This window comes from Colias eurytheme, chromosome 3 (assembly GCF_061535395.1).
Source record: "Colias eurytheme isolate Ceu_HAF_F1 chromosome 3, ilColEury1 Martin Lab GWU primary, whole genome shotgun sequence".
NCBI classification, from domain to species: Eukaryota; Metazoa; Arthropoda; class Insecta; order Lepidoptera; family Pieridae; genus Colias; species Colias eurytheme.
Window position 1 is genome coordinate 12,859,994 of NC_142982.1, and position 18,578 is coordinate 12,878,571.

At 32.2% G+C, this 18,578-nt stretch overlaps 1 protein-coding gene across 1 annotated transcript in view; it reads right to left on the minus strand.

Annotated features, from left to right (window-relative positions):
* LOC149910013 (uncharacterized) overlaps window positions 1–12,241 on the minus strand; it is a 73,920-nt gene extending 61,679 nt beyond the window's left edge. Inside the window, exon 1 of the mRNA XM_090120112.1 lies at window positions 11,037–12,241. Coding sequence (XP_089976238.1) covers window positions 11,037–11,730 — 694 coding nt within the window. The 5' untranslated portion in view covers window positions 11,731–12,241. The remainder of the gene's footprint in view (window positions 1–11,036) is intronic.
* Between the last annotated feature and the right edge of the window lie 6,337 nt (window positions 12,242–18,578).

Consider the following 18,578-nt stretch of genomic DNA (forward strand, 5'->3'; position numbering starts at 1 on the left):
CATGCTTTGGTAGCCAGGTATGCCATGGGTAGTACCTAGATAGAGTAATATATTTTTTCTATTCAACATTACAGATTACTTACAAAAAGTGAAATTCGTCGCGGCTGAATAAATTTATAACATTTACTACATTTTATATGTAACAAAATGATTACGAAAGCGTGAAGACAACTCCACCAAAAGTATTATGAAACACATAACGTAATAAATTAGCTCATACATCTTTAAATCTATAAATTATAAGCTATTGATAAAGCCATTCCCCATTCTGACGTCACGAGCTAGCTCAAGGCATCTCAAGGCCTGAATGCCACGCGGCTCTGTTTTCTTTTTGTAACGTTAATTTAAACTTAGAGAATAACAAATATTTATGAGCTAGTACGAAATTGAAGAAACGATTAAAGACTTCTTGTGTAAGTAATTAATTATTAGCAAGACCCACTTCCAACTAAGAAGTTATAATACCAAAGATTTTATAATCTCTTCACTTGTTGTGGTGACTGGTGTACCTACTTAATCAAATATGTTTGTCCCTCAGCTTCAACTACTCAAATGTTTTCGATCTGCATTAAAATGATATCTTCTTAAAACTAGGTACCTATGTCTTACGACCACCATTACATTTGATTGACATTTCATAATTATTGACATTCACAATTGAAAACAAAGAAGTCTGTTACATAATTACAGTAACAAGACAGACTATAACCTTACAAAAGCTTTCACTCCAAATCCACTTTCCATTTAGACATCAACTATCTTACAAGTGATCTTCAAACCTTACAAAATTGATGTTCAAAAGCTTGAAGGCCTCTTACTTTTTTCTGTTTGGAGACGTTTTATTTTCACATGCAAGCCGCTAACGGAAGCATCTATCCCCCTCTACGGGATCTTTCTCACTCGTTTTTTTAACCACATTCCTAACATCATTGTTCGCTCCCACAGTCACGGTCTACAGAGTTTGTGATACCATTTCCATTTCGGTTTCTTTATCACCTTTACTGTCATCAACTCAAAGTTCCATTTCGTTTACATCAGGTGCATCATAAGTTTGCTGAATGTCTGGTTTCATAGTATTGTTGGCATAACCGATATACTTACTGGTTAACACTTGGTTGTGTTTAGTTTTGATGTTATAATTCTGCTTATAAATTGAGGCAAAAAGCTAATATGTTAATTGCCTCACCAGATGTAGAGTTTTTTGCGATGATTATAGAGTATATCAACTCATGTCATATTATGTAATTATGAAAAATGGCAATCGTTTAATTGCATTAAAAATTACAACACATAAATCAAATTAATATCCGTTATTATGGTTACAAGATAAAAATATAAAAACTGGTTTTTGGATTTTGATTTTTGAATTTTGAATTAGTCATTGAATCTATTTTTGTATGTATGATCCAGTTTAAATTCATAATATATAATCGATGTTTTATTTATTTCTTTGTAATAATAATATCTGCTTTAGCACCTGTCTAATGCATGGTCATTCTTTTAACCATCGGTGCATATATCACATATATGTATTCGAGTTTCAATCATGGAACAAGAGACTTTTTCGTACTAAATGTTAAACACAAATCATACTCAAATGTAACCTCTTCCATCCTAATGGCATCGCATTTTCTTCTGCAGATTCAAAGTATATTTCATCCTAGGGTTCTCTAAATGTTACCCAGGTCATAATTCCTCATATAATTAACTAAAACCCGGATACAAACAAACGACTCGACATATCAACGGCTTATGACTCAAATGCAATAACTCGTTTGCACGCCAAAACTAATTTGCAGTAAATTTTGAGCCAGCTCAGTATTATAAGTTTATTTAATTAGTTGTGCAATTATACATTTATCCATTTGTTCAGGCTATAAAAGGTATTTAATCAGTGCGTCCTACCAGTCATGACCTACGGAGCCGAGACGTGGACACTGACAGTGCGACTGGTCCACCAACTCAAAGTCGCTCAGCGAGCTATGGAGAGAGCTATGCTCGGTATTTCTCTAAGGGACCAAGTCCGAAACGAAGTAATTCGCCAGAGAACAAAAGTAACCGACATAGCTCAACGAATTAGCAAGCTGAAGTGGCAGTGGGCCGGTCATATGTGCCGCAGAACGGACAACCGCTGGGGCACACATGTCTTAGAGTGGAGACCGCGACTCGGCAAACGTAGCGTAGGACGCCCTGCTAAACGGTGGAGTGACGACGTTCGCAAGGTTGCAGGCCATAACTGGCGGCAAAGAGCCAACGACCGGGCTCAGTGGCGTGCATTAGGAGAGGCCTACGTCCAACAGTGGACATCGAAAGGCTGATGATTGATTGATATATTTTTTCAGGCTATAAGTAAAATTTCCTGTTAGATATCTATAAATTAGAAATAAAATATATCAAGTTTTAATATGCGGTGTAAAATTTTCCCGAAAATTGAGTAACTTAAAGACTAGTGCAAATACACTGAAGATAAATAAAATTACTTACTTTTAACTTGGGTAAAATTTAATACAGTTACAGTTAGGTCGAGGTATGCTTCATATTATGTATCTACTTATGTATTGTGTATTATTATTTGATAAATATCAATTTGTACCTAATGTAGGTGTACCTACATTAGGTACAAATTACAATATAATACAAATTAAGATATACCAACTAACACCATCGTTTAATTTAGTTTGTCATACAATATAATTGTATTTGAGCGTGTGGGAAGTAATCTAATAATGAGATAAATTTGCTAGAACTAATATTTTGAAAGATTTAAATCGGCTTACCTGAAGTAGGTCTGACATCATGACGTCTATCCTATAATTTTTGTAAGACTTTTTCAGTAATTACTCCTTTAAGATATTACCTAGTCGCTAAAAAATATTTAAATCCGTTCATCCGTTCTCGAGTTGTAGGTAGAGTAACTAGCACGACTGTTTTATAATATTAAATTACAGTTATTTAGTTGAAATAAATATACTTGGTTGCAGAGAAATCACCGTCAGTATAAATAAATATACAGTGAGGTGTGTGCCTAAAATACGAATCACATAAAACGTTAAATAGCTCGATGTTTGTCTAACTATCGACCACACCTTATAATATATTTATTTTACATGTTATACTAGTTGTGCCGCGCGGTTTCACCCGCGTGGCTCCGCTCCTGTTGGACTTAGCGTGTGTTGATGATATATATAGCCTATAGCCTTCTGCGATAAAAAGGCTATCTAACACCGAGAGAATTTTTTAAATCGGACCAGTAGTTCCCGAGATTAGCGCATTCAAACAAACAAACTCTTCAGCTTTATAATATTAGTTGTGACATGGGAAATCAGAATAAAATGAATCATTTGTCCTTTATTATCAGATTAGAAATTATTTTAACTCTACCTCATTGATTAGGTTTAATATAATACATAAAAAGTGAAAGGATGTAATTATTTCCGCTTTCTTTCCCTTCTCCCTTCTAAATTTATGTAAATAACAATGTCATTACCTAATGGCTAATACTTTATAATAATATCTTTAAAAATTACATAAACTACTAAAGTATATTTTTGCTTCTGTGGTATTTAACAATTTTATGTTTTCCTGTTAGAGATTTACTTATTACTCTTTATCAACATACCCAAATGACAAAGTTATAGTGTAGTTATAGCTTGGACCTGTGTAGCATATGAACGGCTATATAATCGGGAGTTCTTATGTCACTGGTTGGTTAACGAAGCGAAGCGAAAAATTTAAACGTTAAGCAAACAACGAGCTAGAAAAATGTAAATATTTTACATCAAAACGTCCTTTGAGAGTTAAATAAATTAACTACGGTAATTTTATATAAATTTATACGGTAATTTTGTCCGTAAGTATACATAGTTCAGTATACAATATAATATATAGAAACTTTTTTAATAGCGAAATAAATGCCAAAATATGATTTCCAGATTTCACAAGTTACAGAATATGTTTCTCTACATTATTATGATACGCAACCATACTCTATGGTAAAATGATAACACTTTTATTTATTTACTCAATCAATATTTATTACGAAACAAACATAGATTGGATGTAATAAAGTAAATTTTACGAATGTAGCGTCTAGTTTCCCGCCTCCCGTTCCGTAACATTTGGTTTCTATCAGACTGCAGACAGTGCTAAGACCGTGTTGATGGACGAGCGGTAGCGATAGAGAAACTGAATGTAAAGAGAATATAATTAATAATGTATTGTTTTCTGAAGTGGTGCCGAATTACAGAGCTATGTCAATATGAAAAAAATAATAGCGATAAATAAGGAGTTTGTCTTAGTATTTAGTTTTAATCTAAGACCAAGATTTGTTACATCTCTTGGCAAAAAATGAACTCCAATTAACGATACCTATACCGTATTAGAGCTACAGTATTCCTGAGTATTTTTTTTAACCCGAGTAATTCGAAGCGGAACCGAAACAAGTGACTAGTACCTAAATGTTATTTGTTTATCGATATAGTTTTTTTTTTTTATATTCAATGTTTTACAATTTAACAATCGCTTTCAGCTACCACTGGCACCAAGATCACAATCTCAACACCATTGCGAGTTGGGACGCCTTGACGCATGACAGATGAAAGTCCATCGGAATGTACTCTGTTTACATGATATTAACTATCCGATACAAAGTAATGTATATATGCTTTACGAAACTAGTAAATATATACAGTAAACTGATGTGTAAGGTTGTGTGTTAAAGGCTTTATGGGAACCTATAAATGTAAATTGTTAACAAATAACGCAACAACTGATACGAGAATACCATCACTATCGTCGTAATTATAATTAAATTTGAGGTCTACATTTGAAGAATTGCCTAAATCTTTCAGGGCACAGAAGGTTGCTCAGTTCTCTTTGTAAGAAAAAACAAATAAATGTACATTTATTGAGTCGTATATAAGTAATTATGTATACTTATTATCTAACAAGAGTTGACCGTATACTATGAGATATAACATTTTTATGTGCATAGTAATACATGTAACAAAACATAACGTATCATTTTAAAAAATGCATATAACTATAATAGTACAATTAGCAGATTAGGTAGAGCTCCTTCAGAAAATAAATGTTTTAATATAATAATGCTAATAAATTGTTCGCTAATCCAAAGCTGCGAAAAAATACAAGTTCTTTAATCGTCTATCATACAAATCTGAGCTCAGATCCGTTTTAGCTGCCATCTTGTATAATTAAAAATACAAGATTATAATTAACTGAGGAATCCATACTATAACAATATTATAAATGCGAAAGTAACTCTGTCTGTCTGTCTGTTACTCAATCACGCCTTAACTACTGAACCAATTTGCATTAAATTTGGTATAGAGATATTTTGATACCCGAGAAAGGACATAGGATAGGTTTTATACCGGAAATCCTACGGGAACGGGTTTTTCTTTGAAACCGCGGGTGAAGCCGCGGGCGGAAAGCTAGTTATATTATAAATGCGAAAGTAACTCTGTCTGTCTGTCTGTTACTCAATCACGCCTTAACTACTGAACCAATTTGCATGAAATTTGGTATAGAGATATTTTGATACCCGAGAAAGGACATAGGCTACTTTTTACCCCGGGAAATAGGATAGGTTTTATCCCGGAAATCCCACGGGAACGGGAACTATGCGGGTTTTTCTTTCCCTGCGCGGGCGAAGCTGCGGGTGGAAAGCTAGTATGTAATAAGTCAAACGTGAAGCGATAAAGTAATATTGATGAGAATTTAACAAAAATGCAAAATTCCCACAAATGTCAGACACAATAAATGCTTATTTTGATCCACAAAAAATTGGTTCACACATATTAATTACGTTATTGTACCAACGTTTAACGCCACGTGATTCGTTTAATTTATCTCTTTTGATTTAATACGGATAAAAAACTATCCTATATTGTTAAGCAAAGTCACACACATTAAATATAAAAAAAGATTGGTAAAACTAATTATCATTTAACTTTATGAAATTCAAACCAATTATGCACCATAAAACCTTTTTTATGTTAATTAATTTATGTAGAATAAATAAGATGGACTATTCATATTGTACTATAAAGGTTTTTAATTACAGTATAATATAATAATGATTCATAGAATTCCACCGATAACTTCAACACGTAATAAGATAGAATAATGAATTGTTCTCATTACATACAGGTATGTAATACCGATCATCCATTAAGTGAATTCAATTTAGGGCTGATTTTTCAATCCTTAACTTATTCGTCCAATAATGTATAAAACTACCATTTTAAAAACGTATTCTAATTGCCAGTATTTGACAGTTTACGTGACATTTTAATTTTATCGTGTAATACTTTATTGGACGGATAAGTTTTAACCAAGCATTGAAAAATCGGCCCTTAATCCGTATTCAATATTTAATCGACTGTTCTTGTATACACGATTAGGTATAAACTTGATATTAACTAGCGAGTCTTCTCGGCTGATTCCAGGAAATGTTATTCAAGTAAACTATCGGCTAACCAAATTTCAACAGATATTGCTCTGTTTTTTTTGTATGTGATGCAAAATACAGTTTTACTTAGGTACATCGAAATCTATTCATTCTAATCATAAGGTTGTGATAACACGAATCTTAACCTAAACTCTAAAGCTAAAGTTTTAATCAGACATAGTACGTATGTTACATTTTAATTAGATATTATTTTCATATTAACTTTTCATTATTTACAGATAGCTGCAATTTTGTAACAACCATTTCGAAGATTATTCAGAATACACAGACGAAAAGTTAAACAATTAATTTTGTTTGATTATTATAAAATCTACATACAGATAGACATACATCACGAACAGACAAATGTAATTTATTCACATGAAAAATTGCAACATCACGCGTAACTTTACAATCTACGCTCTGTTAAGCTCGAAAATATATTTCCAGATGCATCGAAATTACTAAATTTATAGCGCTTGCTGCAATGTGTTACATTCCAAATATTATAAATATACCGATTATAATACTGACCTGTGACCGTTTAAAAAAATACTAATTATGCAAAACGCATAAGCAACTTAGTTATTTAATCATAGATTATGTTATGACAGAAGGCACATTTTAATAATTGAATTTTAACTAATGCTATTTTAATCTGTCACAATGTCATCTGCATATAGAATGTTTATAGGTCTAAAATAGAATATAATATTTTTTACTTTTTCATTATTTTGCATATTTATATTTATAAAAAAAGGTTGCCAACGAGTCACCATAAAAATAAAATATTTTACTATTTAGTCATACGGTATAAGTATATTAATTTAGTTAGCGTAATCGATTTCAAGACAAAACAGTTGTTTTGCATTAACATTTTACACAATTCTTAACCAATAACGAATAGTTATTTCAGAAATTAATAATTTATTGTCGTCCATAATGAAGCTTGTGTCTGAACGGCATTTAATTGAATTCTGTTTAGTGATTAATTATTAATTAAGTGGGTTATTAAGAAAATCTGTCACTATAGTAGATAATATTTGAAAATAATATTTACAAGTTAAGTCTTTCAATGACGAAAATGCAGTTTTGAAACTATGAATATAATAAATATTGGGATTAATAATAAAAAAATAATCCCTGATGAATATTTTTTACTCTTTTACACAAAAAATATATGAAATTTTGCACATATTATGTATAATAAGAGGAACTCCTTCATTTTACGTCGCGAGTTAAAAATAACCTTCCGTCTTCGAACGACAGTTAAAAATAGCATGTCACTTAAGAAGAAACATAGCAACCAGCGTTAATGTTATTATGTTAAATACCTATATATAGAGCGATTTTAAATAGACTTCTAAATATAAGTGATCTGATAATAAAGAGTAAGTCGTCTTGCTCAGATGCACTCGCCTTGAACTAGTTGTGTTGGCCTTTGTTAAACCCTCTGTGTTGTTTCAAATCCCTCAAACTAATGGATCACAGACCTGTGAACGAGTATATAATATAGCTTTCTGCACGCGGGTTTACACGCTCGCACGTTGTGATTTGCTGTGTTTCAACTACTACATATTAATGGCTATTTTTTTAGTATTTAGTTATTAAATATAGTCCAAAATATTTTATTATATTATTTAGGTACTATCCCCTTGCATGAATAAAGATAAACAATTTGATATAGTGTTTAGTTAATGATAAAAATCTATACCTAAAATATTGTTTTACTTCCACAATATTATCGAATTAGATACGGAACCAAAATTAATTGCGAATTTTTAAAAGTTAAATGTCAAAGAACTTGTTATTTAACATTAAGTTACCTAATCTTTAAAACATTGCTTGTAACTTTATATTCATGTTTGATTTAATTTGAAGTTATTGCCCTTTAGAAACCAAATCAACAAGCTTTGGCTGGACTTACGCCAATGTTGTTTAATTAATACAATAAACACACATAAATCATTTCAAATACCAAATATCTTAATTTATTGATACTGCATCGGTATTACTTCACATTTTGATTATAAAATTGAATCAAACGTAACTACACATAAAATTTGAATATAATTTATTCGCAAACCCATTATATGTCTATTAGGTATTTCCGCAAATTTTTTAAATAAATATGAATATAGAAACACTTCTTCTTTATTGATTTTCAAAATACGATTGAATTGCATACTTTAAACATATTTATTTTAAAATTATCTATTTACCATTTCAAAACCCAAAATCCAAATCAAATAATTTATTATTTAAAAAATAATAATTTAAGTTTACATGAGCGAAGTCACGCAGTCCATCAAATCATTCATAAAATATATATAAAAGGAAAAAAGACTAGTCCCCTGTCTAGTCACAACAACAAATATGGCACAGATCCTCTTAAGTAAAGAAAACCATATCATTTATAGCATTTACTTCATTAATTAAATACTATTATCTATCTTTTATTTAATGTGTGAATCATATCTATTGTACAAGATTAAACTACCGTATTTACTCAGATCAATGAGATTGCTGCATGATGTTTTTTTTAATTTAGATATCATGGAGATAAAACGGATTTAAAACAGTTTTATTATTACTTGATATGACTATATTAGGTTAGTGTTTGCTTTTTCCGATGTTTTTAGTAAATCACGTCAATCGCTCTCGGTAGCGCCGCATGAAATACGAACAGAAGTAAACAATTACATATTTCATATTAAGCTTATATGAATTTTTACAAAGAGATAAGAAGCACTAAAAATATCCATTTACGTGTCTTATAAGAATAAGCTTGATGATTACTCGCAACGAAAATAATAATATTTATTTATCACGAAAAATTAATTTAATAAATTAAATTTAACTTTTATTTGAATGGTGGGATATCATTATTTTTAAAGAATGGCATCTATAATATTTATAAATAGTAACAATCTAAATATTAATAAGTTTGAAAACATTACGTACTCTAGTAATAAAAAGCCTTGTAACAAGTTCTTATTAGACTCTATTTTTAAACTAGCTATAAATTCCAATTAATCATTCCTTGCTATCAGTTACTGCCACTTCGCAAATTACCTATAAATTCCAATTAATTATGAAATATTTCACACTAAAGATTTCCTTACAATTTCCTAAATCCGACTCCGTTTTTGAACGAAAACGTCGAAATCCAATAAAAGTCTAGTTACCGATACGAAAACGTGATGTTATTTTGAAACGTTTTGTTTACATAATCGCAACAAACAGGTGTTTAAATTCAACTGAATTTATGTACAAATGTGCCTCTTGTACCAATAAACACTTTCAAAATTAGTTTCTGATTCATCCTCGTAAAACCAATAATTGATTACAATTAGGAATATGAATTTATAGGAATATGAGGTTAATTAATAGGACGTAGGTATTATGAAGATAATGCTAAAAATACCCTTTAATTATTATTTACACCAAAGTATATACAAGTATACAAAAAAGTAATTTAAAATTGTATCTTTATGAACACTTTCCTAATGTATGGCAAATGTAGAGAATTCACATTCTGGCTCTATGTACATAAAAAATTACTTCATTTATTTGTTTCATAAAAACCATTAGCGTATTAAGTAATTACGTAAAGGCTCTTTTAATTTAAATGTTCAATATCTTTGTTAAGTACGTATGAACTTGAAGACTCTACAAAAACCTCGTTGGCGGAACATTGTCGCTTAATTACCTGTCTCAGGAAGTAATTACAAAAAACTTTAAGATATAGCTAGGTACGTTTAATCATTTAAATGTTTAATTTAAATACAGACTAGTGTTGCCGAACTATCGATAGTTTGACTATCGATAGTTGACCTTGAAAATAAGTCAGAATATCGATAGCACTATCGATAGTATCGATATTATCGATACTATCGATACTATCGATAGCGTTAATCATGGAATACTATTGATGAACTGCAATAGTATCGATAAAATCGATAGTATTGATTGCCAATAGTTGCTATACTATCGATACTGTCGATGGTATCGATACTATTGCTACTGAATATTGCAACTAAAATCGATACTATCGATAGTACTGATACTATTGATAGTTTTGAGCTATCGCTATAGCTAAGGTCACTATCGATGGGACGATATTATCGATAGTATCGACACTATCGATAGTATCGATAGTTCGTTCGATATTGAGCTTCGATAGTATCGATACTATCGATGGTATTGCTATGTGTCGATAGTATTTACGCTTATAGGACCATCGATACTATCGATAGTATCGACACTATCGATAGTATCGATAGTGCTATCGATACTATTGCTTTTCCCCAACTATCGATAGTTAATCGATAGACTATCGATAGTGGACTATCGAGCGGCAACACTTATACAGACGGATAAAACCGTGTTCTATGGTACAAGTTCATGTTTTAATCGCACCCAAGTGATACAATTGAACATATTTCTCACAATCACTTCTGTGAATTAACTGTGCGACTGCAGTTATGATAACAGAAGTTATGGTAGCGGAAACAAATGCTAAGTTCTTATCAGTAGTCAGTAGCAAATAAGGATAACTCACCTCTAGCCCAGCCGGTGAGCACGTTTCCAAGATACGCAACTTTGTACACAGGATCTGGCTCACTGATCCGGACGCTGTTGGTGCGACGCAGCAACCTCCCGAGACCCCGGGACAGCTTCCCAATCGCACGGGCCGTAAAGTCCTTCCCGGTTCCGACGTCTGCGAGACACACTTCCGCGGGCAGAATGCTCTTCACGTGCTCTCTGTGGCTGATCAGCCGCGGGATCGTCAGCGGGATTCGCTTCCGCTCAGGCGTCAACGTCTTCGCCTGGTTGACGCTGTACACATTGCTGTTGCGTCGGAAGTGACTCTCTTTGGTACCGTCTTCAGTCTTTTCTATCTCACTTTTGCCGTTCAGATTCTCTCTGAGTGAATTGTTATTCAAGCTGTCTGGATTCCCATCGCTGTATCTGCGCTCCGTCGAACGCCTCTTTATGAGAGAGGTGTTTCGCAAGAGAATGCTCGTTTCGCTTGAGCTCCTGTTTTTGAGTATGTGTATTTTTTTGACCCGATTCACGGCACTGTCCACTTCATCGGCGTCGACCGTTCTTTCAGTTTTGCCCTCCTCGTCGAGAAAGCGAACTCTCAAACCGTTCGACTTTACGTCCGTCGTCGGTTTCTCGACGTCCTGTCGTTCTTGGCTTTTTGCGTCCAAGCAATGACGCTCGTTTTCACTGAGCGCACCGAGAGCCATTTCTAGTAGCTTTTTATCAATCTTACATTATGAACGACACGGGAGGGTTCACTCGAGGGGAACTTTCTAAGCACTAGTTCACGGCGACACTAAACCAGTCACTGAACACACACAGTAGTACACTCGTCCATTAAAGAACACCGGTTCGGAATGCGGCTTCCACACTGAATGCACTCGGTGAAAACGACCGACAAAAAAATGTTGCGAATCGTAATTCCGATAGACACACGATTACGAGAGTGTTGCGGGCGGCGGTTGCAACACTTGTAAGAGGCTGTTTCGAAACTTTCGGCGGCGGAGTGAGCACGCGTTTCCCCGGCGGCAGAGCGATGCGGAGTGGCGGCGCGCGGCGTGTGCGCACTGCCCGGCGGTTCCGCACTTGATCCCGCGACCGTTCCGATTCAAGTTATGTGTGCGCTAATCCACTATGCGGCCCCGGCGCGCGGCGGTCACCTGCAACAAATAACAATCATATTATACGCGCTGTGGTGGCAAAACAATACACTCCGATAACTATATCAGAACTAAACATATTACTTATTACATTAAGTTATTGTCGTGTGCAGTTTTCACGTTATAAGTTAGACAATGACAATTCAACAATCAACCATTTTGTATAAATGTAAAATCTACTGCTGTTACTCTTGAATGTATCTCTATCGTTCAAAGGTGAACAACTCGATAAATTTTAGTTTAAATCATGTTTAAATAGCCATTTTCATACAAATATTGCTAAATGTCTAATTAGAATTCTGTGGTAGAGTTCGAATACTTGTGTAGAGTTCATTTATTTTTGGATTGATACCGTTTCTTTGAGATATTGTGTTGAATTTGGATTTAGTTTAACATAATATTATATCGTCTAATGTTTCGGTGAATGTAGAGAATAAAAGTATGACAGCGAACTTTACATTATTTTGTCGCTTCAGTAATAATACATTTGTAATAAATATTTTAATGAATAATATCGTTTTACTTATTCTTGCGTAATAACCTTTACACATTCATTTATTTTAAATTGATGCGTGCATGGCGCAAATAATAAGAAAACTCTACGGAAGAAACAAATAAGTTCTTGTAAGTAAATTTTTGACAATAGGCCATGGTTTGGTACATGCTGCATGTATAGAAATAAAATTCAACGGGATTGTTTATCGATACCTCTAAACTGTATTCAATCCCATGCGCTACATAATATTATATTCTACGACTTTTTATACATATTTAGTCTTAATGAACAAATAATTATCATAAATTGATCACGGAAAGTAACGGTTATTCATTATAATTAGATTAAAGCAATATAATATTAAAGCAGTTAATGTTTAATTAACGTTTAAATGTATTATATTCTAGAGATGTAGAGCGCATTATTTATTTTTTAATTTAAATAATTAAGGCAGACTGAAGACTAGATAATAAAAATAGCTCTTGACTTAGCTTTTGTACTTTTATTTTACTTACTGCTTTACTATTGTGAACTGAAAGATGACATTTACGAAATATTATACGGTTAGTTGCTTATAAACAAAAAAAAATGTATCTCTGGGTTTACGTCAAGTATCTATTTAGTATTCTGTGGAACTATAATTTATATTGTTGGCATTTCTGTTTTACTCTTAATACATACTTACATATATATATATATATGTAAGTATATATTATGTTTAGAACTTTGAAAGCTATTTAAGGCATCTATGATAACAATTCCTTAAAATGTACAAATATTATATTATTCAAACCAACTCCATCTAATCCAAAGGTTCACGTGTCACATTAAAACCTACTCATTGCGTTAATACAATTTAATGGCGGTGAAGGACAACATAATTGTACGTGACCCAAATTCGGAACAATCTATACGAATAAATCAGTACAGTGGATCGTGACTAACAGACTGACAAAGCCGAAATTTGTGACCTGGATATACATAGACCATAGCTACCTTTGACACAATACTTTTTTTATACTAAGAGAAGGAAATATCATCAACATCATCATATTATAAGCTCAAATTTGTTCCAGTTATTTTTTTTTATGTTTCATCTTCATGTCATATTGTGTTATTGTTCATTGAAGACACAGACTCCTGAAAATTAGTTTTTACTCTATGTGGTCACTTTAAATTTCTCAATTTATTGTGTACATATACATTATTTATATAAATCATAAAATGCGAAAATTTCTGTAGTAAATATGAACAGTAAAAATTGAAACATCCTTTGATTTAACATATTCATCTGGTTTCAAATGCCCGACTTTATAAAGTCCGAGTATCAACCACTTAACCTGAGAGATATATTATTCGTTTGTACAGCAATCACGCTGGAACCTCGTGTTCGTTTCAGTGTTTATTCAGAATTGTAGGTTAGTAATTAGCATATCCACTAATCGGAATGTTTGCAATTGAACGCAATAATGACAGCGCTTAATTAACTCATATGTGTTATAATTGCAGATTCTAGATTATAACTCTATCATCTAGGTGTTTAGGACAACTCTTGTCGAGGGTTCCAAACGTCTTATTTTCGGATTGTGTATAATAATCCATCAGTCCCCGGAATCACAGACACAAAAGAAAATCTATTGTGTCGCGCCCCGATCGGGGCGCTCGGTGGTCAATGGGATAATAATATTACATTTAAAAAATGTATGCGTGTTTAGTTTCACTTCTTACGTGTGCACTAGTGTACACACGTAAGAAGTGAAACTTCTTTATGACCTTTTTTTTCAAAAAATAATTTACTATAATATGTAACTTTACAGAAATTCGTCGAATCACGCGTGGTAGGGATAAGAAAAAGTTGGCGCGTAACGGAAAAATGTCACGCGTAACGAAAGAACGTTACACAAAAATTTTTTCCAACCCCGATAAAGAAGTTTCACTTCAATAATAATATTACATTTAAATATAACATACCTACAGATAATCTCCAGCCACCGTAAAGACTATACAGATAGAGACACCGTTTGGTGTCTCCAAAAAATAGGTTGCCTTGTTTGTGAATTTATTTTCATTCAAGTTTTTTAAATGGTTTTTAATTTTTATCGGATGTCTTACAACCTTTTAATTATGCATGTTGTGCCAAATATCAGTAGGCTATGTCATGACAATTTTTCATAATAAAATAGTCACGTTCTAATGATTAGAATTTAGAACAGTGGTAACTATTTATAATAAGTGCTAATAGCTCTACAAAATAATATAAACAATAACTTATCTGTTAACATCATGAAAAGATCGTATTGCCAAATATAATAAACAATCTATAATCTATAGATAAGCTTTATCAATTGGTGTAAGAAATTGGGCACACTTGGAATATGGGTCAAATGAAATAGTATTGTAATCTCATCTACACTTGTTTTGATAAAATTCGATATCAACAATTTCTCATCCTCTAGTAAAAAGGTTGTGGGTTCGATCCTGCTCTACTATTTTTATAATTACTGTCGAACTATAAAATAACTAGGACCCGACTTCGCTCGGGTAGTAAAAAATAAAGCTTATACATATTAAAAAACATAACGCTAGAATAAAAATAAATGTAGGTAGAGCACATTTTAATTTAACATGTGGTACGCTAAAAACAATATCAAATGGCATGAAAACTTATAAATCTTGGATTAATAAATGTTGCGTTTATGTTAATGTTAAAATTAGGGCGTACTGCACTTTTATGGGAGAGAAACCTGTAAAAAGACCGGAACAGGAATTACCGGGAAGTTTAAACGAATTTTTTTTTGTTTCTCTTGTCAAACTGATAACTATACAGTATACATGCTGAGGTATTAAAATATACACAGCTTAGAATTTTAGCCTTTTTAGCTTCAGAATTTATATGAGTTATAATGTGACTAGAAAACGGAATATTTTTTGTTATCAATAACAATTAAAATCAGACCCATATCGTGACAAAATTAAACTAATTTTAGTTTTAGATATTGTATTACCAAGAATTACAGCGTATGTATTGTATTTATTCACGCAAAAATTAAGGATAAAAAATATTCAGATAGAAATATCTTAAAAAAATGTTTATTAATAGGAAAAAGCAGTCACAATACACATTAAAAGTCTGCACTGCGTCCACGAAAGATATATTATCATACGATTTATTATGACAAACATTCTTCAAACGCAATACCTGAGTGATTTAAAGTCCCAAGCGGGAAGCCCCAATCAAAATATACTCCGGTGTATCAAACACCACAGTACCATCCATAAATTAAAAAATACATCGTAGAAATATCACCCCTGTATCATGAATATAAGACTTAAAATACGGTGCACTCATTTGATCTGTAACACTCAACAATGCAGCGTCCGTGATTCAACTACAAATTGCGTATATACTACTACGTTTGAATATTTCGTCTTTAATAGAGTCATGTATACGTTATGTAATAGTGGTAAAAATAGCAACTATGTAGATTATATTCATGTTTTTCTAACATTGCATTAAAAATTATCAACGCATGTATTGTATTGCAACTGTGTACAAAATATTATGTTTCCAATTCTATTATTTAGAAGACATTCCGAAAAGGTTTTTGAAAATTCTCTAGGTATATAAACTCAAATTTTAAGAAATAGTTTGCCAATTTTTTTAATACTTTTGATAAAGATATTGTCACACACTCGAAAAAATAAACAACAAAAACCTTCTCACGCAGTTACAAAAACGTGACATTCGCTGATGAAAATAAATACATTTCCAAAACTTTCTAAAATTTAATAAAGAAAAGTGCTCTGTATGACAATCAAATTCATATCTTCAATTTCTTTGTCCAAGTTGAATTAACACCTGCCAATATTTGATGTCCAACTACAAAGGATATCCCTTGTTTATTTATCTGCACTTTTTATAATAACTGGAGGTATAGGTGCAGTTCAATATTGATGGAATAGTTCTCCTTTCTGCGTTGGAACCGTTTGCGAAAGCATTTTTGCTTTAGAAACCATCTCTATTGTCCTATTGTGTAGTGTATTATATTAGTGTGCAATATGGATTATTTTTTTATATTTTTATAGGAGTATAAAGTGTTATTAAATATCTTCTCAAAGTCTAGTGGGATACATAATTCATTGCTCTCTTCCGGTGATCGAAGCCAGGATGTCTCAGTCGTAGTGTTTAGAGGTAACAAAGAAACGGATACGAATATACGTAATAAAGACGACGTATATTGATATTCCATTACGAAACGGCTGAACCGATTTTGAGGCAATTTTACAATACCTAGTGATAGATTGTAAATGGACATTTGAGAAAATAAACCTAAAATTGATGAAATGGAGATAGACAGTTTGTTCTATACGCGAGAAAAGCTTATTTCTTTTGTCCTATTAATTTAGTCCTTTTAACACTAAGATGTGGTACCTACTTCATACGCATGAACTGGATTTAAGTCACTAAAACTTGTTTACATTACCCACAAGTTCTATTGACCTACAGACTACAGGCTGCATATAAAAATAACACTTGCATTGACTCAGCCTAGTATACGAGGATATTATGTGTGGTATAGCATGGGTATAGCTATTTGAACATCTGACTCTACACAGACTATACGCATTATAAAACTCTGCTCCATTTATATCTCAATAACGGCTGGACCGATTTCAATAGATTTAGATTTATAAATAATATGATATTTTTATGAAGTTTGAAGCTAAAACGTAATTAAAACGTTAATTTTACATTTTAATTACAATTAATTTACCTTTGGTCGTTTCAAGTCAAATTTCATTTAATTACTTGGATTTTGAAACCTACCAGTATACCTGACGAATATTAAAATAATAAAATATTATTGACAATTATTATCATCCTATGTGTATGTTTGTTACTCTTTCACTTACACTACTGAACCAATTACAGTGAAATTTAGCACACATATAGATGGTAACTTGGGAATGGGAACTTTGCGGGTTTTTCTTTGAAAACGCGGGCGAATCCGCGGGCGGAAAGCTAGTATAATTATAATAAATAAGCTAACTCATGTAATATACGGTCCTTGGAACATATTCATTTAACGTTCAATCAGTAGACGAAATAAATTCCAGAATATAACGCTCCTGAGATTAAAGCAATTTGTTATTAATTTTCCCGGCACCGAGATATGTCCCATGTCCCCAACGTCGTTTTAGATGGCATTATCTTCTTCACGGCCAAAGATGATCAGATCTTATCAACTTGGAAGGTCAAGTGTTGTATCTATCAATGTTATAATTTAGCATGAAGTAAGGATCACGAGATTTATTTAGACGTTTTTTTTTAATAGACAATTTTAATAGACAATTGCGTGATAGTATGAGGTGGGCGAGTGCTTTCGAGGTAAAAATAATAAGCACTAATTTTTTTTTTTCGCAGAAAACGCGTACCTAAAAATAACCCGAATGATTACTTTATTTTTAGCTGTATAATATTCAAATGCTTTATATTTTTTTCTATTCTTTAAAAATGTATAGTACTACTGATTAAAAATAAGACAATCTTCTTAAAAATAATGTTAGTAAGAGTCAATAAATCTTTCAAGTTATAAATTAGAAAACTTTTACATATTGAGTACATAATATTAAAGTGTTCAAAGTATACATTTTCACATAATTATAAAACATCGGAGTGGGATAAAATTTAATTAAAACAGCGTTAATGAGAAACCTTTTAGCATAACATTTAACGACCTAGGTCCTATGGCTTTGAGTGTCGTTTTCTTTTATTTTACTTTACTATTAATAAAAGATATAATGCGACTGCTTTGCCTATATTATTATTGTTTTTCTGTTCCTGATATTATAAGGAGTACACTAACATAATACTAAACAAAATTCAGATTACCCACTT